At 40.2% G+C, this 25,534-nt stretch overlaps 1 protein-coding gene across 2 annotated transcripts in view; it reads left to right on the forward strand.

Moving 5' to 3' along the window:
• Positions 1 to 25,534, forward strand: part of fer (fer (fps/fes related) tyrosine kinase) — a 141,353-nt gene that overhangs the window by 72,254 nt on the left and 43,565 nt on the right. For both annotated transcript variants that reach the window (XM_063068628.1, XM_063068627.1), the window contains exons 6-9: positions 12,620 to 12,757; positions 13,422 to 13,541; positions 14,286 to 14,408; positions 17,062 to 17,251. In XM_063068628.1, coding sequence (XP_062924698.1) covers positions 12,620 to 12,757; positions 13,422 to 13,541; positions 14,286 to 14,408; positions 17,062 to 17,251 — 571 coding nt within the window. The remainder of the gene's footprint in view (positions 1 to 12,619; positions 12,758 to 13,421; positions 13,542 to 14,285; positions 14,409 to 17,061; positions 17,252 to 25,534) is intronic.

Here is a 25,534-nt window from a genome sequence, read left to right on the forward strand (position 1 = left end):
TTGGTATTGTGGTCAGCATGATGAGCTGAAGGGCCTGTTTCTTTGCTGTATTGTTCTATGCCCTCTGTTTTGCCTCACCATGTCCATGCCAACAGTGATGTCCATCTAGTCTAATCCCATTTGCCTTCATTAGGCTCAGAGTCCTCTATGCCTATCCTGTTCAAATATCTTTAAAATTCTGTAATAGTATGTGCCTCCAACATTTCCTTTAGCAACTCATTCCAGGTATTCACCAACCTCTCTGTGGGAAAAATGTACCCCTCTGATATCCTTTAAATTCTCCTCTACCACCTTAAACCTGTGCCTGGTAGTTCTAGATCCCCCTGCCCTATGAAAAAGATTCTAACTTTCAATCCTATATATGCCTCTCATAACATTAAAGTCACCCCTCAGCCTCCTACGTTCCAGTAAGAATAAACCCAGTCTACCAACCTTTGTTTATAACCACAACTCCCCCCGCCCCCATCATCAAGGCAACATCTCAGTGAATCACTTCTGCATTCTCTCTGTTGTTATCACATGCTTCTTGCTCTGTCGTGCCCAAAACTGCACAATATCTAAATGCGTTCTAGCTAATGTTCTGAACAAATGAAAGGTGCCATCTCAACTCTTATGCTCAGTACTTCATCCTATGAGGGCAATCTTTTTTACTACCCTTTCGTCCTGTATTGCGACTTTTCAGAGAGCTATGGATATGCACCCCAAGATCTCCATTATCAACATTCTGAAAGTCCCTAGCATTTGTTCCAAATGTCTTATCATAAATTGACCTTTCAACTCACATTCCTTCACAACTGTTTGCTATCTATGACTCCACTAATTTCAATGCCATCTACAAAATTACCAATCACACCCTTGACATTCTTATAGTAAGTCATTTATATATTAAAATGACAGTTCCATGACTGATCTCTGCAGTATACCACTTATTACAGATTTCCAGTCAGAAAAACACCCATTTACCACTGATCACTCAGTCATTGAATCCTTGTGCCTTAACTTTCTGGACCAGCATACTATGTAGGACCTTGCAAAAGTCTTACCAATATCCATGTAAACCATGAATACTGCTTTGCCTTCATCAATGTTCTGTATCATTTCCTTTTTTAAAAAAACCTCGTCAGATTTTTGAGATATTGGGATCTCTACTTTCTCATCTCCATTTTAAGAACCTCTTAAACATTAGATTCCAGCATTTTCAGTTTTATTTGTTTCCCATAAAATTTGTCTATGAACAAAGTTTTGTCTTATCCCTAATAGCTCCTTTGATATTTGGCTTCATTGTGAAACTGTGTCTTAAGTACTTTAAAGGCAGTACATAATGTAGGTCATTTAGCTTTATCAGCTGTATATTTAATGGCAGAAAAGAAAGGTTGATTAAAATTCCTTCAGGTTAATGAGATAATATTAGAAATATGTGACCACATTACCTATTCTTTAATCAGAGAGATGTAGATATTTCTTGGACGTGAATGAAACAAATTAGAACAGTTTTGTATTCAAAGCTGAGGAAAATTAGTTTAAAATCGAATAAAGAGCTCTGAGTGATATGGGAGGATGGATCAGTAAGTTTATGATGACATGAAAAGGGGCAGAATTATAGTGCGGAGGTTAATCTTAGACTGCAGAGGGACGATGATGTTTTGGTGACGTGTGCTGAAAAATAGCCGATAAAGTTTAATCCAGACAAAAGTGAGATGATGCCTTTTGGGAGCACGAATGAGGCCAGGATATATACCATGAATGGTAGGGTCTTGGGGAATATTAAGGAGCGAAGGGACATAGGAGTACAAGTTCATAGATCCTTGAAATTGGCAATGCAGGTAGACAATGTGATTTGGAAGGTAAAGGGAATACCTGCTTCCATTATTCAGTGCATCGAATGGAGAAGTAGAGAGGTTATGCTCCAACTTTATAAAAATCCCAATTAGAACTCAGTTGTAGTATTGTGTACAACTCTAGTCACTGAAGTATAAGGAAGGGATCTGATAGTGATGGAGTGTGTGTGGAGTGTATATGCCACTGTGTTGCCTATAGGGTGGAGCTGTTCAGTTATTAGGAGACACTGGGGAAGCTAGGTTTTTTTCTCCCTGGAGCAGAGGAGATTGCAAGCAGAAATGATTGAGGTATATAAAAAAATCATGATGGATATAAATAGGATAGATTGCAGGAATCATATCAGAGGTAGTAAAGACTAGAGAACATGGGTTTAGAGTAAATGAGTGGAACCTGCTTCACCTAGAGAGGCAAGTACCTGCAGTGCACTGCTTGAGAATGGTTGCAGCTGTGTTGTTGGCATCACTTAAGGAGTGTGTGGATTCATGTTCATTTACCCCATTAATTTATTGTTTTATTTCTATGTAACATTCCATAGTTTCTATTTGTCAATTATTCCTTGTGAAATTTCCTTCAAACTTTGGACAATATATTTATGCAATCTAAGCTAAGTACTTAATTAAGCCTATTACCTCTACTGAGGCATATGCAGTCGACAGCATCTCACCTGGGCCAGGCTTTCAAGATGTCCTCAGATGTAGCCCATCTTGGTGTCAGACCGTTTCTTTCTTAGGGGTGAGGTCTTTGGAGCTTCTGTTGTCATTTTTCTAGCTTTTTTTTTCATGGGATGGGGTTGCTAGCCCCATTCCCAACCCTCCTCCTTTCACTGCTGGACTTGGGACCTGCATAGTGGAGTTTATTGTTTAAAAATAAGGGGTGGATCTGATATGCAGCAAGCCTGTGATTCAAATAAGAGATTATTGGAAACCACAAACAAGAGAAAATTTGCAGATGCTGGAAATCTGAGCAACACACACAAATTGCAGGAGGAACTCAGCAGACTGGGCAGCATCTATAGGAAAAAGTTAAATTGACATTTCGGGCTGAAACCCTTCGGCAGTACTGGAGAAAAAGAGCTGAGAAGTAGATTTAAAAGGTGGGGGGAGGCCAGAGAGATCCACCAGGTGACAGGTGAAACTTGGAGGGGGAGGGATGAAGTAAAGAGCTGGGAAGGTGGTTGGTGAGATGAGGTGAGAGAGGGAAAAGGGGATGGAAAATGGGGGGGGGGGTTGGGGCCATTACCAGAAGTTAATGAATGTACAGAGATTAGAGTAGGGGGCTGAGGAAGCAACCTTGTAGAGCACCAGTGTTTAGAGTAATTGTGGCAGAGGTGTTCCTTCCTATCCTGACTGATTGCAGTCTGTTGGTCATGAAGTCAAAGGTCCATCGTAGACTGAGCCGTTACCTCCCAGATCTCAAGAGTTTGGTGATGAGTTTGCCTGGAATTGTAATATTGAAGGTGGCGCTGTAGTCAATAAACAATAGCCTAACATAAGTGTCTTTACTGTCCAAGTGTTCCAGAGATGAGTGTAGGGCCAGAGAGAGGGTGACATCCATAGACCTGTTTCAGTAGTATACAAATTGCAATGGTTTAAGGTTGACTGAGAGGCTAGAGTTAATCAATGCCATGACTGCCTCTTAAAGTATTTCATCATGGTAGATGTTAGAGTCACTGGACGATAGTCATTGAGGTAGGTTACCTGTTTTTCTTAGGTACCAGGATGAAAGTGAACTTCTTAAAAGAAGTGTGAACCTCAGATTGAGGCACAGAGAGGTTAAATATATCTGCAAATACTCTTGCCAGGTGATCTGCACAGGATCACACAAGACGCAGCTGGTGATGCTATCTAGGCCAGATGCTTTCCCCAGGTTCATTCTGCGGAAGACTGATGTCAGGTCCACAACGATGATAGTGGGTTAAGGTGCATTGGAGGCTGTCTGGGTGGATGAGTGTAGAATGTTTTAACCTCATCAGGAAGGTATGTGCTGTTTTTGGTGATGTTGCCTGATTTGTTTTGTAGTCTGTTATTGCACGTAACCCCCACCACAACTGAAGGCTGGCCTGGGACTCAATTTTGGAAATAGGTTTATGCTGGGCATGTAGCCAAGTGGTTAAGGCGTTCGTCTAGTGATCTGAAGGTCGCTAGTTCAAACCTCAGCTGCGGCAGCGTGTTTGTGTGTTGAGCAAGGCACTTAACCACACTTTGCTCTAGTGTCTGTGCGAGGAGTAGCGCCCCACACTGACTTCCAATCTACACCTTGTAAGGCACGAAAATGCCTGACACAAGCCTCTCATGGCCTTGAGTCTTGGCACTCCTGATAACTTTATGGAAATCATAACTCAATTTCTTGTAAAGGTTAGGGTTAGGCTACAGAACTAGACTTCAGTAGGGAGTGGATCTCCCGGTTCATCCATGGTTTCTGGCCTGCAGCTATCAGGATTGTCCTCTGTAGTGCACAGTCCTTGACACACTCTTCTGAGTCTTAGAGCATGGATCTGTCTACTAACTCAAAGCAGTCACATAGAAGCTCATCTACTTCAACACACACCCATATGTATCATCTACATATAATAGCCATGATATATATAGTAGATGGTTACATTGTAGTCATTCGGCAAACCAAAATTGCTGTACTTTGCCAAGCCAAGAACCAGTGAAGTCTTAGATGATCCTAAATCGAACATTATTGCTTTATCAAGTATGGGTCAATGTCTAAGATCTCTTGGTGTCATGTTCTGGCCATAGGATTGTTGTTATATTTAAAGACCAAACTCCTCACAGTCCCCCACCCTGCGCTCATGACTATACCCTTCCCCCACACTAAACCACCACGGTGGGCTTCACGGCTGAACAGGTGAGAAGACAGCTGAAATGTCTCAACCCAAGCAAGGCTCCAGGACCGGATGGTGTCAGTACCAGGGTGCTCAAAGCCTGTGCCCCTCAGCTATGTGGAGTATTTTGCCATGTATTCAACCTGAGCCTGAGGCTCCGGAGGGTTCCTGTACTGTGGAAGACGTCCTGCCTCGTCCCTGTGCCGAAGACGCCGCACCCCAGTGGCCTCAATGACTACAGACCAGTGGCATTGACTTCCCACATCATGAAGACCCTGGAGAGACTTGTTCTGGAGCTGCTCCGGCCTATGGTCAGGCTATACTTAGATCCCCTCCAGTTCGCCTACCAGCCCCGACCAGGAGTTAAGGATGCCATCGTCTACCTGCTGAACCGTGTCTATGCCCACCTGGACAAGCCGGCGAGCACTGTGAGGGTCATGTTTTTTGACTTCTCCAGTGCGTTCAACACCATCCGCCCTGCTCTGCTGCGGGAGAAGCTGACAGCGATGCAGGTGGATGCTCCCTGGTGTCATGGATTCTTGATTACCTGACTGGCAGACCACAGTACGTGTGCTTGCAACACTCTGTGTCCGACAGAGTGATCAGCAGCACTGGGGCTCCACAAGGGACTGTCTTGTCTCCCTTTCTCTTCACCATTTACACCTCGGACTTCAACTACTGCACAGAGTCTTGTCATCTTCAGAAGTTTTCTGATGACTCTGCCATAGTTGGATGCATCGGCAAGGGAGATGTGGTTGAGTACAGGGCTATGGTAGGAAACTTTGTCACATGGTGTGAGCAGAATTATCTGCAGCTTAATGTGAAAAAGACTAAGGAGCTGGTGGTAGACCTGAGGAGGGCTAAGGTACCGGTGACCCCTGTTTCCATCCGGGAGTCAGCGTGGAAATGGTGGAGGATTACAAATACGTGGGGATACGAATTGACAATAAACTGGACTGGTCAAAGAACACTGAGGCTGTCTACAAGAAGGGTCAGAGCCATCTCTATTTCTTGAGGAGACTGAGGTCCTTTAACATCTGCCGGACGATGCTGAGGATGTTCTACAAGTCTGTAGTGGCCACTGCTATCATGTTTGCTGTTGTGTGCTGGGGCAGCAGGCTGAGGGTAGCAGACACCAACAGAATCAACAAACTTATTCGTAAGGCCAGCGATGTTGTGGGGATGGAATTGGACTCTCTCACGGTGGTGTCTGAAAAGAGGATGCTGTCTAAGTTGCATGCCATCTTGGACAATGTCTCCCATCCACTACATAATGTACTGGGTGGGCACAGGAGTACATTCAGCCAGAGACCCATTCCTCCAAGATACAGCACAGAGCGTCATAGGAAGTCATTCCTGCCTGTGGCCATCAAACTTTATAACTCCTCCCTTGGAGGGTCAGACACCCTGTGCCGATAGGCTGGTCCTGGACTTATTTCATAATTTACTGGCATAATTTACATATTACTATTTAACTATTTATGGTTCTATTACTATTTATTATTTATGGTGCAACTGTAACAAAAACCAATTTCCCCCTGGGATCAATAAAGTATGACTATGACTACTATGACTATTACCTTTAGTGCAACCAAGATAACAAGGCCTTACAAATTTAGAATTTGAAATTTAGAATTCTGAGTGGCTAACAAGAATGAATTCTTTGGAACTGGAGCAAGATGTTCTTAATTATCTGTGGTTCGCATTGGCGTAAAACTCATTCCAAGCATGCTGAACACTCCTTTTAATTTTGAATTTATTACTACATCGCGCACAAAGTGAAACTGATCTTAGCCACTGTGAATTGTTTTCTGCTGTGAAGATTTCACTGGCAAACTATTTGATCTCCTTGGTCACCTGCCTATAAAGAATTCCTTACTGATAATTTAAAATTAAATCTCTTTCAATCAGATTATAACAGAAAACTTGATATGCTCAAAGATTAATTTCCCTTAAATGTGCAACTATAAATTTTATTTATATACTTTAAATTTAGTTAAGACTATAGTCTTTGTTGTGCTACTTCTTCAAATTTTCATCCTAGGGCTACAATGTGTTGGTTGTTCACATTATTGCTCTTCCACTAATTTGAGTTCAGTTTGTTGTGAACTTTGCAGTAGCTCTTATGGAAAAAGTAGGGGGGGGGGAGGATTAAGAGAACAACATGCATCGTTTGCCAAGCATATTTGTATGAAATCAATTGACTGCTTCCGAGCAGGCCTAAATTATAGTCTAAGGGAGGAGGCTTTGCATGAGGCCTTTTGTTTTGTACATTTATGTAGATGCTGATTCTCCCTTTGAACTTTGTGGGGTTAAAATGTTTCAGAATTGTCTATGCTAATATTTAAAATGTCTAGTTTCTATACTGTTATGTGAAATATTCAGTTACTATGCTAATATTTGAAATATTCAGTTACTCATCTAATGTTCAGATGAATTTCTTCTGCTAATTCATCTTCCACGTCAGAACAGATGTTGCTGTTTTGTTGGGAGTAACAGCTATATCAAATACACCAGAGAAATGCTAAATGGCATGAAAATAATGGGAATTCAGTGGCCAAAGACACTGTAGCAATGCATTTTTTAAAACCTTACACGTGTGGTAGATTTTAACACTGGTCTGATTCAGGTGGATCTATTCAATTATATTAGCTCCTCAATGGATCAAGGCAGAAAGTAGTCCAGTGATTCTAGTGCTAATACAAAGCAAGCTCACTGATATACGAAATGATTTATTACACAAGTAACATGGGAGGTCGGTGTTGTCAGTGGGGAAAAGAGCAACACTTAGATTGGAAACAGTCAATTCTGATCTCTCCTACAACTGAATGAAGACAACATTTAAAAGGCAACTTGGACAAATAAATGTAAAGAGATATGGGCCAAACATTGGCAAATTGGACTATCTTAGATGGGCATCTTTGTTGACATGGATGAGTTGGACCTGAGGACCTATGTCCATGCTGTTACTCTTGACTAAAGATCACCAAACACCAAATATTAAATTTTAACACTTGACATAACTAGAAGTAAAAGAACTAAAAAAAAAAATCCATTTTCTCACTTGGCCACAGATAACTTACATTTATGCAGCCGTTTTATGCCTATTTGCAGATGGAGTAGCAGTTTGAAAAATGCTCAGGATTTATTTCTAACACTATTAATACTATCACAAGTGGTCTAAGGGATTTATTGGAGATGGAGGTCTGTAATTAGTGGTGTACCACAGGTATCTGTGCTGGGACTCCTGCTGTTTGTGTGTACATTAATGACCTGGATGAAAATGTAAATGGTGGGTTAATAAGTTTGTGGATGATACCAAGATTAATGGAGTTGTGGATAGTGTAGAAGACTAGCAAAGAATACAGCGTAATATAGATCAATTGTAGACATGGGCAGAGAATAGCAGGTGGTGTTTAACCCAGATAAATGTGAGGTGATGCACCTTGGTAGGGCAAATGCTAAGAGATGGTACACTGTTAAGGGCTGAGCAGAGTGATCTTGGGGTCCAAGTTCAAATACTTGCTTTTATTAGTTGAGACATTTAAGTTCAAAAGTCAAGAGGTTATGTGGCAACTTTGTAGAACTCTGGTTAGGCCACACCTAGAGTATTGCATACAGTTGTGGTCACCCCACTATAAGAAGGATGTTGAGGCTTTGAAGAGCATGCAGATGAGGTTTACTAGGATGTTGCCTGGTTTAGAGGACATGTGCTATCATGAGATGCTGGACAAACTTGTGTTGTTCTCTCTGGAGTGGTGGAGGCTGAGGCGAGATCTGATAGAGGTTTATAAGATTATGAGAGACATAGATAAAGCAGGCAGGAGTTTCTTTTTCCTAGGGTAGATACGTCTTATACCAGAGGGCATGCATTGAATGTGAGAGGGGGTAGGTTCAAAGGGGATGTCTTTTTACTCAGAAAGTGGCAGGTGCCTGGGATATGGACTTTGTGTAGGTGGGAGGGAATAGTTTTTGTTTTCTCTATTACTTTTTAGCTGGTTTGGCACAACATTGTGGACCAAAAGTCCTGTTCCAGTGCTATACTGTTTTATGTTCTAAGTGCTGATTTCCAATGGGACCATTTAAATATGCTTTAAAAGACAAATAGTACAGTGGATTCCAGTTAATTGGGCCATTGGATTCATCAGTGCAACTGCTTATTTGTGACAACTCTTAAAGAATAAAAACTAATTAAGAAAATAGCCAGAATTTCATTCATTTATTTGGGGCACTTTTACTGCTGAATTTGACCAGGAAGCTATTGCTGAACAGTTTCTAACTAGAGTCAGTCATATGCACTTGTGACCTGGACACTACACCATGCTTGGAGCAAGCAGATTTTAAATAACATCAGTTGTGTGTGCTTGTGTTATGTTATCCATTTGGGCGGACGGACACTAATTCTTAAAGCAGTGATATTTAATAATTTTATTCTTTATTGTGATTTTAAAAAATTTCAGACCCTTGCCAAGATGGCATGAAAGGATTTGAAACTAGCCAAAAAATTACCCTGGGTAATTTCTAAAGAACTTCTAGGTCATTTCTAAAGAATACGGCAGTGTATAATGGATGAATTCGTCCTTTGATAACTTGAAAACTAATACAGTTTTATAATACTGTAGTAGTATTGGTAGTGCTCTAATTTATTCTGTATTGCTTTTAAATACCTAACTTGTTACTCAGTTAAATTGCAGTTTGTCTTTTTTATGCCTTTAAGTACTTCCATGGAACTTTGGCTAATTGGGGCAGCCTCTTAATTGGGCCAAAATGTATTGGTTCTGATGTGCCCCAATTAACTGGAATCCACTGTATATCTGGTTAAGGTATGTCTATAATATGATACTGAAATTTGGTTCCTTTTGGAACAACTGACTCAGTATCCCAGCAACAGCTGGATCCTCTTTTTGCAGAAGTAGACCAATACATTAATTTTCTGATGCTGGCTCCTGATTAAAAGTTAGGCACTTGTATCTTTTATAATATTATACCCAGAGCAAAGAACTGGTTGTGCCGTAGTTCCAAAATCAGTCATACCCTCTAACAAAGTAAGTTTCCAGTTCTTGAATTGCAAGTGATCACAGTCATGGTATGAAGCTAGTTTGTGTGTAGCTTCTTGACATAATTGTCTTTTCTTGATCTAGCCTTATGATTCTTGTGGAGACTGACCTTTCAGAAACCAGGACACAATAAAATGAAATTGGACTTATCATAAACAAGAGGAATTCTGCAGATGCTGGAAATTCAAGCAACACGCATCAAAGTTGCTGGTGAACGCAGCAGGCCAGGCAGCATCTCTAGAAAGAGGTACAGTTGACGTTTCAGGCCGAAACCCTTCGTCCTGATGAAGGGTCTCAGCCCGAAACGTCGACTGTACCTCTTCCGAGAGATGGTGCCTGGCCTGCTGCGTTCACCAGCAACTTTGATGTGTGTTGCTTGGACTTATCATTGGCGTGCATTTCTGGTGCCTGACAGATCTGGTATGGTTGGATTTACCTGAGCTTGGATTTGGTTTTTTGTCGTGTTTTTGCACATTACAAAATTCTGCAGGCCACACGGGAGGAAATAGAAAAATAAGATCAAGATAGTCTTAGACAGCTAAGATAGTCCTCTGAAAGATCAATTCTCAGTGGTGGTTCCAGATCTATGAAGCATTAAATAAATATTCTCTCATGCAAACCTTTCCTTGCCATTGCAAAACTCCCAACATAAAATTCACTATGTTCACCTGCCTGATGTCCACCACCTCTTCCAAACGGTATTCTTGCAGTGTTTCTCTTATATCAGTACAGATTTCGGTGCCAGACAAATGTAATCTCTCAATGTTACATTATGGAGTTTACTACTTTGTTCTTATCAAAGCGGAACCAGAGTTAAACAAATGCAATCTACCTATGCAGTCTTGATGCAAGGTTTTGACCCAAAACATCGACAATTTCAATCCGCTAAGTTTCTCCAGCAAATTATTTATTCCTATATATGACAAGCTTTTGTTCATGTTCGAACACTCCTAGAAGATGACTCGTGATTCACAAAAACCCAGAGATAGAAATCTGGTTGCCACCTGAACAGAGGTCATCAGCATTATAGGCTTAATGCACATTAGTTCTGATTTTCCTTTTAATATGATTTTTAAAAATGGTTCCTTGTTGCCAGCACATACTAAAAATTGCCCCCACACCCTTAATGAGCAGGAAATGCAGTTGATGTACAATATATTTCATAAGATTCTTACAGACTGAAAAAAATGGTAACAGGCAATTTTTGCTATCTAATTAGAAGTTGTTTACTGTTAGTTCCAGGACAAATAATGGACTCTGGACACCTGTATACGACCTTATCAAAAGCCTTCTTAAAAACCCAAATACACCTCATTCACTGGTGTCCAATATCTCTTCCACTTATCAACTGCTCAAAGACCTCCAGCAGTCAAATAAGATTTTCCTTTCATAACTCCAAAATCTGTAATAAAGCTTAAACATTAGATTTTGGTTAATTGGGGCATATTGGGACCAGTATATTTTGGTCTATTTAAGCAGCTGCCACAGTTACCCAAAATTTCATGGAAATAGTTATAAAGGTATTTAAGAAAAAGACAAACTGGGTAACATTTTATGTACTTAGAAGAAATACAGAACAAATTTACCAATATTACTCCAGTACCATAAAACTGTCTATTAGTTTCTAATAGTTATCAAAGAAGGAATTCATCCAGTGTACGGTGCCCTGTTCTTTTGATTGACTGTAAATGAACAAAATCAGCACAGACTCCTAGGGCAGATAATGGACTGCCTTTGAACTTGTTGAAGTAGTGAAATTGCTTCATTTTCACTTCTGGTCATTTCTGGTATCTCCAAGCCTGAAAGCTTGAAAACATAGTAACACAGTAAGCAAAACAGTTCCAAATTGTCTTATTGCTTATTTCTCACCAACTATCAATGACAAAAATCACTTGTTTTTAAACACAAACACACTTAACTATTTAAAAATTGTTTACTCTAAGCACAGCGTAGTGGTAACAGCCACACAAGTGCACTCAACTGACCCTAGTGAGTAACTGTTTGGCAACAGTTTCAATCATACAGCTATTTTCTCAATTAGTTTTTGTTCTTTAAGAGTTGTCTCAAATAAGTGGCTGTCCTGATTAACCGATGGCCCAATAAAACAGAATCCTCTTTATTTTCGTGTTTCTGCCAATAAACTGATGGAGTGGTACTACAGTGGATTCCAGGAGCAGTTCAACACGTTTGGGAAACGCAAGCTTGAATTCTTTTCTGTGATGACAAAGGGCTGAGATGATCAGCCTCCAAGAAGTACAGTCATCTTCCCTTTGTGGGAGGTGTTATTCTGGCAAGGGAAGATTTTCCCTCTACCTTGCATTTATTTCAAGTTAATCATGGCTCCTTGCTGGATCAAGTATTATGCTGAGGGCAATCTCTCTCACCACACTTCACCTTTGGATTGATATTGTTTGTTGATGATGTGTGAACCAATGAATGAACAACATATTTATTACAACCTATCAAATATTAGAATATATATTATATTAATTTAAAGCCATCTTCATACCACTTTGTGGATCGCTAGTCAGACTTCATTTGTCTGCATGCTTGGATATGCAGTGGTTTGTGACAGTGGATGCTAAGAATTAAAATTCAACTATGTTCATGCTCCCAAGCTCTGTTACTCCATGATTCTGTTGTGTGTTTGTTGGAAATTGTATGCGTTATTTAACTTGCTTTAATGCTGTCAGTGGTAAGATTTGAAATACGTGAAGGATTTGAAGGAACTCACACTGACGAAAGAAGATGGTGCAAGTTTCTTTAAGGAATAGTAACAATAGGCTATCTCCCACTAAGGGGTTTTAATGCATTTGTACAGTAAATTTGAAGATTTGTGAAAATATGTTGTACATGACAATAATCTATCTTTTATTTTCACTTTCCTCCATAGAAAGGGAATTCTAGAAGAATATGTAAACATAACTAGCCTTGTAACAGAACAAATAGTAACTATCCACAAGGATGTCCAAAATTCTGTGGAACAAATCGACCCCACTTCAGAGTATAGCCACTTCATTGAAAATCACAGGTAATGTATTTATTATTAAATCCAATACTAACAAAACAAAATAATTGTAATGCATACTATAAATTTTCCAGGGTAGCCAAGATTCCCTGACCTGATTATTTTTATTTTGATGAAGTTTTTTTCTGCAAAATATGGAAATGTATATCTACAAATCAAAGTATAGAATATATTGAGATAAATGGACAATTAATTCATTATAATTATCATAACTGTGGATGAAGCATTGTTCCAGATACTTAGTTGCTCTTGTTTGATCAATGTTGAAAGGTTGAGTAACATTGAATAGACAAATTTGAAGATTGTACTGTCCTGAAGTGTTAGCCCAGATTGTTTCGAAGTGGTAGCTTTAGGAGTTGGTTCCAAAATCTTATGATTCTGAGATGGAAAAAAAACTGAAAACTGGAAAACTAAGGAATGCTGTTTATAAAATGGACTTTTGAAAATGTAAATATTGCTTTGGGGTGTGTTTGTAAGTTCTCTTCATTGGTAATGAATTTACATTTGTAACTATATTGTTTTTCTGATAGTAATTCTTTCTACATTTTTATATGTAATACAACTCCATAGGCAATTTAATTTAATAAGCTTTTTTAAAAAAGCATCAGTCAAAGGTAGTTTAACAGATGCTTGCATATTGTTTTCAATACTTGACTTTTTTTTGTAGGTCACAGCCAATTAGGGAAGCATGTATTGAATTTGATGTTCTATTATTGGAAGAAATAGAAAATGTTCAGTCCAGTGATATCTTGTGGAACAACTTAACAGCAGAAAGTTTACAAACAACGTAAGTTTCGGAAATAGTTCTTATGCCTTTGCTATGTGGTTTCTCAACATTTTAGACAGTAATCTTTTGGGCCTTCAATATTTAACGGCAGCCGCAAAGAAAGTATTTGCTTTGAGTTCTGAGAACAGTTACTAAAATCAGTGCACATTTTGTTTATAACAGATACCTAAAAGAATGTTAAAATGTTCAAGTTTGCTGAAATTGAGAATGTTAAACTGAAAGAAAACATATTGAGCCTTGGGTGCAAATAGCAGATTCTATCAATTATTATTAACAATAATTGCAAAGCAAATTTTGAAATTCAGAGAGGAAGGTTAATTTCCAGTGTTTGGGGTTTATTTTCTTGTTCATTGTTCAACTGTAGGCCTTCCAGATGATTGTTAATGTTTCTTAAATATGGTGGTATCATATTTAAGCCTCTAGCTGCACCCTATATAGATTCGGGACCATGTGGGGTATGTTTTAATACTATTTGAGGATAGGAATCTTTTCTGATTTTCCATTCATAACTTTAGAGCACAGATGTGTGCTATTCATATTTTCAGAATATGATCCAATGATGGGAATCTGAATCTTGAATTTTCTATTTAGTGTGGCAAGGCTCATTGTTGATCTCAGGCATTTAAAGAATCTGATTGTGACAGTTTTGATACCATTGCAGATAATTTGTATAGCTTTTCTTTAGCAATTTGGGTCAATCACTTCTTGAAATTCTTAGATTATCTTCTGCTCTTTCAATAACAGGCTAAAAGCAACAACTGAAGACTTAATCCAGACTCAACAAACCATTACCAACAAAGAAGAAATCATGATAGAACTTGAGAAAAAAATTCAGGAAACCACAATGGCATGTGAAAAGAAATCTGAGTAAGTATCAATATGCAAACTCCAAGTTACTATTTTGATAAAATTTCTGTAAAAACTCAAAGCAGTGATTTAAATTCCAGATCCTATTACTGGAAGGCAACAGCTAGAGCTATACCTCTTAAAAGATCCTGTGTTGTTTTTGAATTGCAATGCATATTTACAGTGCCTTCCCAGAAGTCTTCATGCTTTATTGTTTTACAACATAGAATCACAGTGGATTTAATTTGGCTTTTTTGGCACTGATCAACAGAAAAAAACTTTGGTGTCAAAGTGAAAACCGATATCTACAAAGTGATCTAAATTAATTACAAACATAGAACACAAAATAATTGATTAATTATTCACCACCTTCAAAGTGTTTAGTAGATGCACCTTTGGCAGCAATTATAGCCTTGATTGAGTCTGTGTAAATAGGTCTCTATCAGTTTTGGACAGACACTGCAATTTTTCCCCATTCTTCTCTACAAAACTGCTCAAGCTCTGAGAGATTACATGGAGATCGTGAGTGAACAGTGCTTTTCAAGTCCAGCCACAAATTTTCAATTGGATTGAGGTCTGGAGTCTGATTTTGCCACTCCAGGACATTAACTTTGTTGTTTTTAAGCCATTCTGTGTAGCTTTGGCTTTATGCTTGGAGTCATTGTCTTGCTGGAAAATACAAATCTTCTCCCAAGTCGCATTCTCTTGCAGGCAGCACAGGACTTCCCTGCATTTGGCTGCATTCATTTTATCCTCTAACGTCATAAGCCTTCCAGAGCCTCCTGCAGTGAAGCATCCCCATAGCATGATGCAGCTACCACCATGCTTCATGGTGGGGATGGTGTGTTTTTGATGATATGGGGTGTTTGGCATAGGTCAGTTTTTGGTCTTATGGCCAAAAAGCTTAATTTTGATTTTATCAGACCATAGAAGCTTCGTCCAGCTGACTTCAGAGTCTCCCACATGCCTTCTGGCAAACTAGCTGAGATTTCATGAGGATTTTTTTTTCAACAGTGGCTTTTTTTTTACCATTCTGCCACAAAACTGTGACTGGTGATGAAACCGGCAACAGTTGTTGTCTGCGAAGTTTCTCCCATCTCTTCCAGAGTTGTCATAGATGTCTTAATAGCCTCTGTCACTAGTCCCCTTCTTGCACAGTCCCTTAGTTTTTGAGGATGGCCATTTACAGGCAGATTTACAGCTGTGCCATATTCTTTTCATTTCTTGATGATTGGCTTAACTGTACTCCAAAGGATATTCAGTGACTTGGAAATTTTCTTGAATCCATCTCCTGACGTGCTTTCAATAACCTTTTCGCTGAGTTGCTTGGAGTGTTCTTTGTCTTCATGGTGTAGTTTTTGCCAGGATATTGACTCACCAGCAGTTGGACCTTCCAGATTCAAGTATATTTTTACTATAATCATACACCTTGACTGCACACTGTGATCTCCATTTACCTAATTATGTGACTTCTAAAACCAAACAGTAGTGATGATTTGGTGTGTCATATTAAAGGCAAAGTATTTATGTTTTCAACTGAGAACTACACTGTCATTTAAAATATTCTTTGCAGACTGATCACAAATATCTTTGTAAAAGTGATATTCCAAATTGCTGCTATCTTTTAAAACATACAACAAAACAGATTTTGGTTGCATATTATTTCTCTTGCAACTTCTTCTTATTGTAACCCTCGGTTTGGCCAGCAGCTTAATCTAGGGGATGGGTGGATGCTGTGCGATGTGCCCCCATTACAGATCAGTACCACAAAATAACAATCAGTACACAATATGTGACTGAACGATTGAGCTTTATAATTCTTAATTTGACTGTATGGTTAGTAAAGAAACAAAAAAAACAAAAAGGGCCCATTCTCATAAAACAGTCTAATGCACAAACATTGGAGCTCACAGTGTCATCCATTTGTTCCAATCCTCCTCCGAACATAGCCGACCCTTGGACCCTCACTACTCAGTCCACTCCGTCTAGTGGTCTACCAACTCTCTCCATTCATGTTCTCTCTCTTCATTGCTGCCCAACTAAAGGCCACAAAATCCCTGCTCCCAGACACACAAGAAAGAACAACATCCCGCTCATTGGCTTCATGCCACGTTATCTCTAGTTATAACCCAAACATTGCTGCTACAGAGAAACCATTACCTTAGCCTGAGCATTGACACATTACAGAGAGGCCATTACATTAGCAGTGAAACCTTACAGTGTGTTACATTATTATTAAATCTGTTAGGCCGTAAATCCCAAATCACGATTAGCTGTGTTTAAAAATAAAAATCTTTTTTGGTCAAATTCCATTTATCTGTATTTTCTAATTTTTGAACCATTTGCTATTGAAAATTCTTTACACACTTGCACCAAAACTTTAGTGATTTTGGCAAAAGCTCTATTCAAGCAACTGTTCCTTTTCTGCTCCAAGGACTAGTGGCTGTAGCTTCACTGTTTTCTTCATCTAACTGAAATGCCCCCAGTTGCTTTCTTGGCATTTCTAGTTTTGGCTTTAACACAAATAATGAAAACAAACCACTGGTTTTATCTTTTGAAGAATGTTAACTCTAATGAGTTGTTTTCAGAAAAGGTTATTTTTCTTGTTTACTGGCGTGCCGTTTCATTATGAAGATGGAGAACATATAATTAATTCAAAATTTCTTTCTACCAGCATTGTGCCGCTGCTGAGTCAGAAGCAGGCGTTGGAGGAGCTGAGGCAAAATGTTCAGCAGATGAAGTGTACTGAAGCTAAACTCTTGGCACAGAAAGATTTATTGGATCGAAAGGTCAAAGAAAATGATGGGAAGGATCCACCTCCAGTGTTGGCCTATGAAGATGATGCAAGATCTGTTACTTCAATGGTACATTTAAATATACATAGTACATCCTGCAGATATTCATATTTAATAACTGTAACAAAAGGAAACTAAAAGAAAAATATAAGAAAATATCACATGTTTGTTTGATATTTCGGATGTATTTGGGAGCTAGGTTATGTCAATACATGCTTACTGAGCAGGAAAAGTACTATGAATATAAGGTGCTAAAGACTATTACTTGGACAAATTTACAGAGAAGTAAAAAAATAATAATTATAAGTCATCATTCAAAGATCAGTACACTGAGCAGGTCATATTGCACCTGTGGAATCTGAAAAAGAGCTAAAGGTTTTAAGGTTGAAAATGTTTAGAACTGGGAAGGAGAGAAAGTAAATTTTAAGTTTCAGAAAGTTGGATGGTTGGACAAAAGAATTTTTTCTGATAAGATGAAACTAGGGCTATCATGGACAGAGATGCAGTTGAAACCAATTGTATATTAAATGAGTGTGTGTGTGTGTGTGTGTGTGTGTGTGTGTGTGTGTGTGTGTGAGAGAGAGAGATAACTGTGTGTTATCTCCTAAGATGAAAGATAGTGTGTATTATTCAGGGTCTTGTTGTGAAACTATGTTGTACAGCTGGGAGTCTTTTGGTTGCAGATCTTCGATTGTGTAAAGCCTGTCTTTTGAGATTGAGAAGTGCAAAGGGGATGGAACCTTGGTTTCGAAATAGAGGCAACGCAGGATGAAGAATTTCCCATTTGTCCTATAGATTAGTTCCACTTCTATGTTAAGCTTGTTGGAGGTGAAGTACACCGTCGTAGTGAGAAAGATTGACAAATAAAAGGCATTGAGAGATGTCTGAATCCATTCATTAGGAACATGGTTTGTATGCCATCATGAACCAGATGCAAGATAAATCAAATTTCTGTGGGTAATGGGATTTGAAGGGGTTATTTACACAGTTCCACCCAATTGGTAGAGGAAAAAGTATCTGTGAGCTTATATAATTGCTGGTGCTGCTGACTGTATTTCTCTTGGAGTTGTCATGCAGTGAAGAACACATCCACTGTGCTTATTGATGGATGAATTTACGCTGATTGGGAAAGCAAATCTTAAGCCTTTGGGAGGCGATGCTTGATAGGGAACTTGGCAGAGAGTGGGGGGAGTTCTTGTAGTTATTCTAAAACTGGACATTTGGGAGGGATGATCTCCAAAGAAAATGAATCACTCTCTAGCAGACAATGCCCTGATTTTCAGTGATGGGACCATCTGTGTGTCAGAGAGCTGATATATGGCGTATGGGAGATAGAGGTCAATTCAGCAAACTACGACGATACTACCCTTGTTAGAAGTTTTCAAGGCTTCATCAGAGTTAGGGAGCAGAAAGCTGCAAGTTGTGAGAGAGTTTTGTTGAAGTGAGTTAGAGAGATTGGGGGAGTAAAAGAGAGTCAACGTTATGTTGGCAGTTAACAAAGACAGCAGAAAAAAAGAGCTTAGATGTCATGCTGGACTCTGAAATTGAGATCTCTGTTCAGAACTGATAGTTTAGAATTAGAGCGGGAAGATCAGAAGGGATTATGGAAAACATGGCAGGCGGTGGAATTGAGTGCAATATGGTCAGAGCAATGTGAAGGGGAAGGAAGACTGAGAAGTCTTGAATGCATGAGCCGTTGAAGGTTGTAAGTTTTAATATCTTAAAAAAAGACAAAGTTTCTTGCCTTGCAATATTTAGTGTGTCCAGGGATAAAGTGGAACTGTGGATCAGAATAATTGCTGTGAAATGCATCGTTGGCAGTAATTTTCATTTTGTACTGCTGGATTAGTATCAATAGATGGCAGCAAAATAATTTGCTTTACATTTGGCTTTTTGCACATTTGCACCAAGCAGCATTTCAAAGATTGTGCTTTTTTAGCTTCCCCAGCAAAATGGCTGAACATGAGTATTTTTCTTAAGGATTATCCAGCAATTAAAAAAAATGACTGTGATTGATTGTGCAATTTTTATACAAAAAATAGTTTTAGATACAGTTCCTGACAAATATATCTCAGTCCAAAGTGGTTCCCTTGTGTGACCTCGGGTCCTAGAGTAGCCCACCATCAGAAATATAAGAGTAATTTTGAATAGATTGGGTGTGAAGGGAATGGGCCAGCAAACAGATGGGCTTCTGAGCTTTAAACTTTCAATTTGAAGGAACAGAGCCTCAACTTTGCTGCAGTGATGCTAGCCTTTCGCTGCGTATATTTTTTCTCTCCCTCTTTCTCTCCCTCTTTCTCTCCCCTCTCTCCCCTCTCTCCCCTCCCCCCTCCTTCTCCCCTCTCTCCCCTCCCTCCCTCCTTCTCCTCCCCCCCTCTCCCCCTCTCCCCTCCCCCCTCTCTCCACCTGCTGTGTTGCCTCTTTGTGTGCTCATGCAAATCCTCGATCGTTCCTATTTCCTACTTATGGTGCTGTCTCTTGTTTCTGCTTGCTCTCGTGTCAAACTCTGTCTCATGCTCTTGTGTGCTTAGAAGGTGATTTAAGTACATAAGTATGGAAACCAGGACTACAGGTAGTGCAGCATTCTCTGATTCAATGTTCAATTTTGACTTCCATTGCTGACTGCGTGGAGTTTTAACCCAATGGGTTTCCCCATTTTCTGGGGAAGCCAGAAAAACACAATCTTTGAAATGTGGCTTGGAGCAAATTTGCAAAAAGTCAAACAAAGCAATTTATTTTGCTGCCATCTGTTGGTACTAATTTCCCCAGAGAAATTATAGACAGGTGTATGAACAGGAGTAGGCTATTTGGCTGTTTGAGTCAGCTATTCAGTATAATCATGGTTGATTATTCAAATGCAATTCTCAATTCATACTTTCTTCCAAAAATCACTTCCTCTTGTTAGCCTTTCGTACTATATTTTTTTACAAGATGGTGCCGTGTACGACAGCTGTGTTGCAAACTCCGTTCCAAATCTACAGTATACTAATAGTTTCTACAATTGTCTTAGCACTTTCTGTTCTAGCAGCTGATAGTCACATTAGATACGATAGACTGACCCTTCTGAACATCGGAAAGACAGCACTTCCCCACTGGGTGCCGCCTTTCCTACACTGGGAACCCCTGCTTGTGCAATCCATGAGAGACTCATCTCTTACCCCACCACTACCTCGGAAGAAAGGCTGGAGACGAGGGAGAAGGGCCGGCCTCCTGGTGAGGCTGAAATGACGTGCAAATCAGCCGCCGCTCCCTAGCATACTCCTGGCTAACATTCAGTCCCTGGAGAACAAGCTGTGTGAACTGAGAGCCATAATCTCCTACCAGCAGAAAACAAAGGAATGTAACGTTTTGTGCTTCGTGGAGACCTGGCTGACTGAGGAGATATTGGACCACACTAACGAACCCTCTGGGTTCTCCCTGTTCTGGGTGGACAGGTCAGAAAACCTCTCTGGGAAGAGTAAAGGAGGAGGGGTATGCTTCATGATCAACAATGTTTGGTGTGACCCCCAGAATGTGCGTGCCGTCAAATCCTTTTGTTCCCCAGACCTGAAATACCTGATGCTTCTCTGCAGACCCTACTGGCTGCCTAGGGAGTTCACGGCTGTTATCATCACAGTTGTGTATATTCTGCCGCAGGCTGATACTGACCTGGCTCTCAAGGAACTATATGAGACCATCAGCACCCTGGAGGCTGCACACCCAGAGGCTGCCTTCATCATCGCCAGTGACTTGAATTGAGCGTTGCTGACGGAAGTCTCTCTGTAGTTTTGTCAGCACATCCAGGTGAGTACTCATGGAGATAAGACACTTGACCACTGTTACACTCCCTTCTGCAATGCTTACAAAGCTCTCCTTTGCCCAGTTTTTGAAAAATCAGATCATTCTTTGATCCTGCTTTTGCCAACATACAGGCAGAAGCTGAAGCAAGAGGTGGCCATAGTTAAAACTGTCCACTGTTGGTCCAACCAGTCGGCCTCCGTGTTGCAGGACTGCTTCAGTGGCATCAACTGGAATGTCTTCGATGATGAGGATGTCTCCGAGTTCACGGGTGGAGTCACGTGCTTCATCCAGAAGTGCATCGACGACATTGTCCCCCAGAAGTCAGTTAGGGTCTTCCCGAACCCGAAACCCTGGATCAATAGTTCCATGTGAGCAGCCCTTATCGCGTGACATAGAGCTTACATTGCCGGCAATCAGCAGGGGCTCAAGAAAATCAGCTATGATCTGCGTAAAGCTATCAAGGCTGCAAAACAACAATCCAGGGGCAAGTTTGAGTCAAGATTCACTACGAATAGCACACGTGACTTGTGGCGAGGGTTGCATACCATCACAGACGTCAAAGCCAAACGTTGTGGTGCCGCCAACATCATGGCCTCTCTCCTGGATGAGCTCAATCGCTTTTACGTTTGTTTTGATGTCGCTAACTCTGAGCCTCCAAGGAAAGCCATTGCTGCAACCTTCAACTGGTCATCTCTGAGGCTGAGGTATGCAGATGTTTCCAGTGGCATCCCAGGGCGAGTACTCAGGATGCACGCAGAACAACTGTTCGGTGCATTTCCAGATATTTTTAATCTCTCCCTCTCCCAGTGAAGAGTGCCCTCCTGCTTCAAATTATCCACCATTGTCCCTGTACCAAAAAAGACCAAAGTAACATGCCTGAACGACTGACGTCCTGTTGCACTCACCTCAATAATACGCAAATGCTCCTGAGAGGCTGGTCAGGGACTACATCTGCAACATGCTGCCACCCAAACTGGACCCCCGACAATTCGCCTGCCGACACAACCGGTCGACAGATGACGCAATAGCCACTGCTCTACATATTATCCTTACAAATCTGGAGAAGAAGGATGCTTATGTGAGAATGCTGTTCTTGTACTACAGTTCAGCATTCAACACCATAATTCCATCCAGGCTTGACAGGAAGCTCGGAGACCTCAGCTTTGACCCTGCTTGTGCAGCTGGATCCTGGACTTCCTGTCAGATCGCCGACAGGTGGTAAGAGTGGGCTCCCTCACCTCCACCCCTCTGACTCTCAATACAGGGGCCCCTCAGGGCTGCGTACTGTCCCCTCCTTTACTCCCTGTATGCCCATGGCTGTGTCGCCACCCACAGCTGTAATCTGCTAATTAAATTTGCTGATGACACTACTTTGATTGGCCTTATCTCAAACAATAATGAGATGGCCTACAGGGAAGAAGTCATCTCTCTGAGATCATGGTGTCAAGAAAACAACCTCTCCCTCAATGTCGCAAAACAAAGGAGCTGGTTGTGGATTACAGGAGGAATGGAGATGGGCTAACCCCTATTGACATCAATGGATCTGGGGTTGAGAGGGTAAACAGCTTCAAGTTCCTCAGCATCTACATCACCAAGGACCTCACGTGGTCTGAACACACCAGCTGTGTGATTAAAAAAAGGCACATCAGCGCCTCTTTCATCTCAGACGGTTGAAGAAGTTTGATATGGGCCCCCAAATCCTAAGAACTTTCTACAGGGGCACAATTGAGAGCATTCTGACTGGTGCATCACTACCTGGTATGGGAACTGTACCTCCCTTAATCGCAGGATTTTGCAAAGAGTGGTGTGGACAGCCCAGAGCATCTGTAGTTGTGAACTTCCCATGATTCAGGACATCTACAAAGACAAGTGTGTAAAAAGGGCCCATAGGATCACTAGGGACCTGAGTCACCCCCAACCACAATCTATTCCAGCTGCTACCATCCGGGAAACGGTCCCGCAGTATAAAAGCCAGGACCAACAGGCTCTGGGACAGCTCCTTCCACCAGGCCATCAGACTGATTAACTCATGCTGATTTGAGTGTATTTCTATGTTACATTGACTGTTCTATTTATTATGTTATTATAAATTACTACGATTGCACGTTGCACATTTAGACGGAGACGTAACTTAAAAATTTTTACTCATGTATGTGAAGGATGTAAGAAGTATTGAACTCCTGGAATAAAATTAATAATTTGGTCTCAACAACCTTCTGGACTAGGAATCTGGAGGTTCCCCCTTTTTAAGTGAGGAGATTTCTCTTTATCCTGAATGGCTGTGACCCTTGCTTCTCGACTTCACACCATTGGACACCATTTCCTGCATCTTGTTTGTCCAAATGTCATCAGGATTTTAATAAGGTGCTTGCTTATTCTTAACTCTAATGAATGCAAGTCCAATTATCCCAGTCCTTCGGTCATACAGCTCAGAATAGGTTCTTCAGCCCAACAACTCTGGGCCAACCACCGAGAACTTTTTCACACTAATTTTAATATCTCCACATTCCCATAACTATCTAATTTCCTACATCCACCTGCATCCTGGAGACACGTTACAGTGGCGAAATAACCTACCAGCCTTGGCATCTGTGAAAATTAGTATCCAAAGAAAACCTGCACGATCACAAGGAGAGCAGGAGAGCATACCAGCTCCACACTGACAGCATCAGGGGTCATTGTTGAACCGGAGCCGTGAGGCAGCTGCTTTACCATCTCTGCCACCACTTTATATGTCATGTATCCATATTTCATATGTAAGTCCTATCATCCCTAGATTCAATCTGGCAAACTGTTAATTGTGCTCCCTCCACAAGAAAGACATGCTTCCTCAGATCAGGAGATCAAAACTATGCAAAACTATCCTTCTCTTCGAAAACAAGTTTTTTTTCTCTCTCTCTTTTCTAGTTCTGACAGTGTTTGACTGAAATGTTAACTGTTTTTCACTTTTCGTTGGATGTTACTAAATGTCCTCTGTATCCATAATAGCACAGTATCCAACCCCATCCCATAAATTTTATCTTGCACGCTAATCTGTTATAAAAAGCTTTCTGAAATTCCAAATGCATTATATAAGCTGTCTTATGTATTTATGATTATTATGTTTTTTAAAATTATTGTGTTCTTTATCTTAATTGTGTTTTTTGGGCTGCATCAGATCTGCAGTAACAATTATTTTGTTCTCATTTACTGTTGTGTACTGGAAATGTCATTAAACAAAATTGAATCTTGAATTCACTAGTTCTTCCTCACAATCCAAAAATCTGCTTACTGTTAGGTTAATAGGCTGCTGTAAATTCCCTTGGTGTAGTTGGCTGGTGGGAGAATCAGGATATTAATGTATGTGTATATGAAAGTGGATGATGGGGGAGCAGAATTGATGGGTTTCCTCAGAGAGCTGGCATGGAAATAACAGGCTGGATGGCCTACATTGTGGGTAAATACTATATGGAATACAGATTGTTTGCCTTGTATCCAACACAGGAATAAAGCAATTTCACAATGTCCAATGCTGTGGACATCTGAACAGCAATTTTGTTTATCAGCATTTAAGTGCACATCTGCCCCTCAGGTCTCCTAAAGTTGCTATTACACTTGCACAGAAACAATGATAAGCAGCAGTAGTATTAAGCTTATTTTAACAACCAAATGTAGTCTGTTAAACTCAAGTTCCACTTTTAAAGGAGGGGAAGCCAAGAAAGGGGGAAGGTAGCAGTATTGCTTAAAGAGAATGTAACAATTTTGGAGAGAGAGGATGTTACAGAAGGTCAAAGAATCAATCTCTTTTGTTCAAGCTAAGAAACAACAGAGAGAACACTAAACTGCTAGATGTAGCCTTGGATAGTTAATTTCGGTGCCTTTAATTTTGCCAAATTTTGCTAGTGTTAAGAATGGACAGTGTGACGATTTTCTGAAATATGTCCAGGATAATTTTCTGGTTACTTGTACATGAAGGAAGGTGGCATTGTTGGAACTCTTTCCAGGGAATGAGGTGGGTCAAGTAGACCACATTTAACAGGAAAGACAGTGATCATAATATCACTAAAGTTTAAGTTAACTATTGAAAATGAGAAAAGGGCAATCCAAATTAAATGTAATTAATTTTCAGGAAGGACAATTTCGTTGGGATGGGAGTGTATCTGACCTAGGCAAAGTCAAGGTAAAATTGACAGGCAAAATTGTAGCCGAACTGTGGTAAGTATTTAAGGAAGGGAGAGTTCAGATGTAGGGAAAACAAACAAATTCAGAACTCCCATGAATGATGAAAGAGATGAGAAGAAGATAAAGTGAAAAATAATGTTTATGATAAAAACATTTTGTTTATAGAAGAAGCAGAGGAGAAGTAAAAATTAAATTGGGAGGGAAAGAGTTGAGTATGTGAAAAAGATATCTGCTGACATAAACAGGAACCCTGAAGTGTTCTGCAAGCTATAAAGATAAAAGGGCAGAAAATGGAAAAAGATTGGGGGCCTCTTAAAGTCAACACATTTTAAAATACTCCTCTAGGACAGGAATAATAGAAATTAATTAAGGCAAGCCAACACAAAATTTGTTAAGGGCAAATTATGTTTT

The sequence above is a fragment of the Mobula hypostoma genome, chromosome 16 (assembly GCF_963921235.1).
Source record: "Mobula hypostoma chromosome 16, sMobHyp1.1, whole genome shotgun sequence".
Taxonomy (NCBI): domain Eukaryota; kingdom Metazoa; phylum Chordata; class Chondrichthyes; order Myliobatiformes; family Myliobatidae; genus Mobula; species Mobula hypostoma.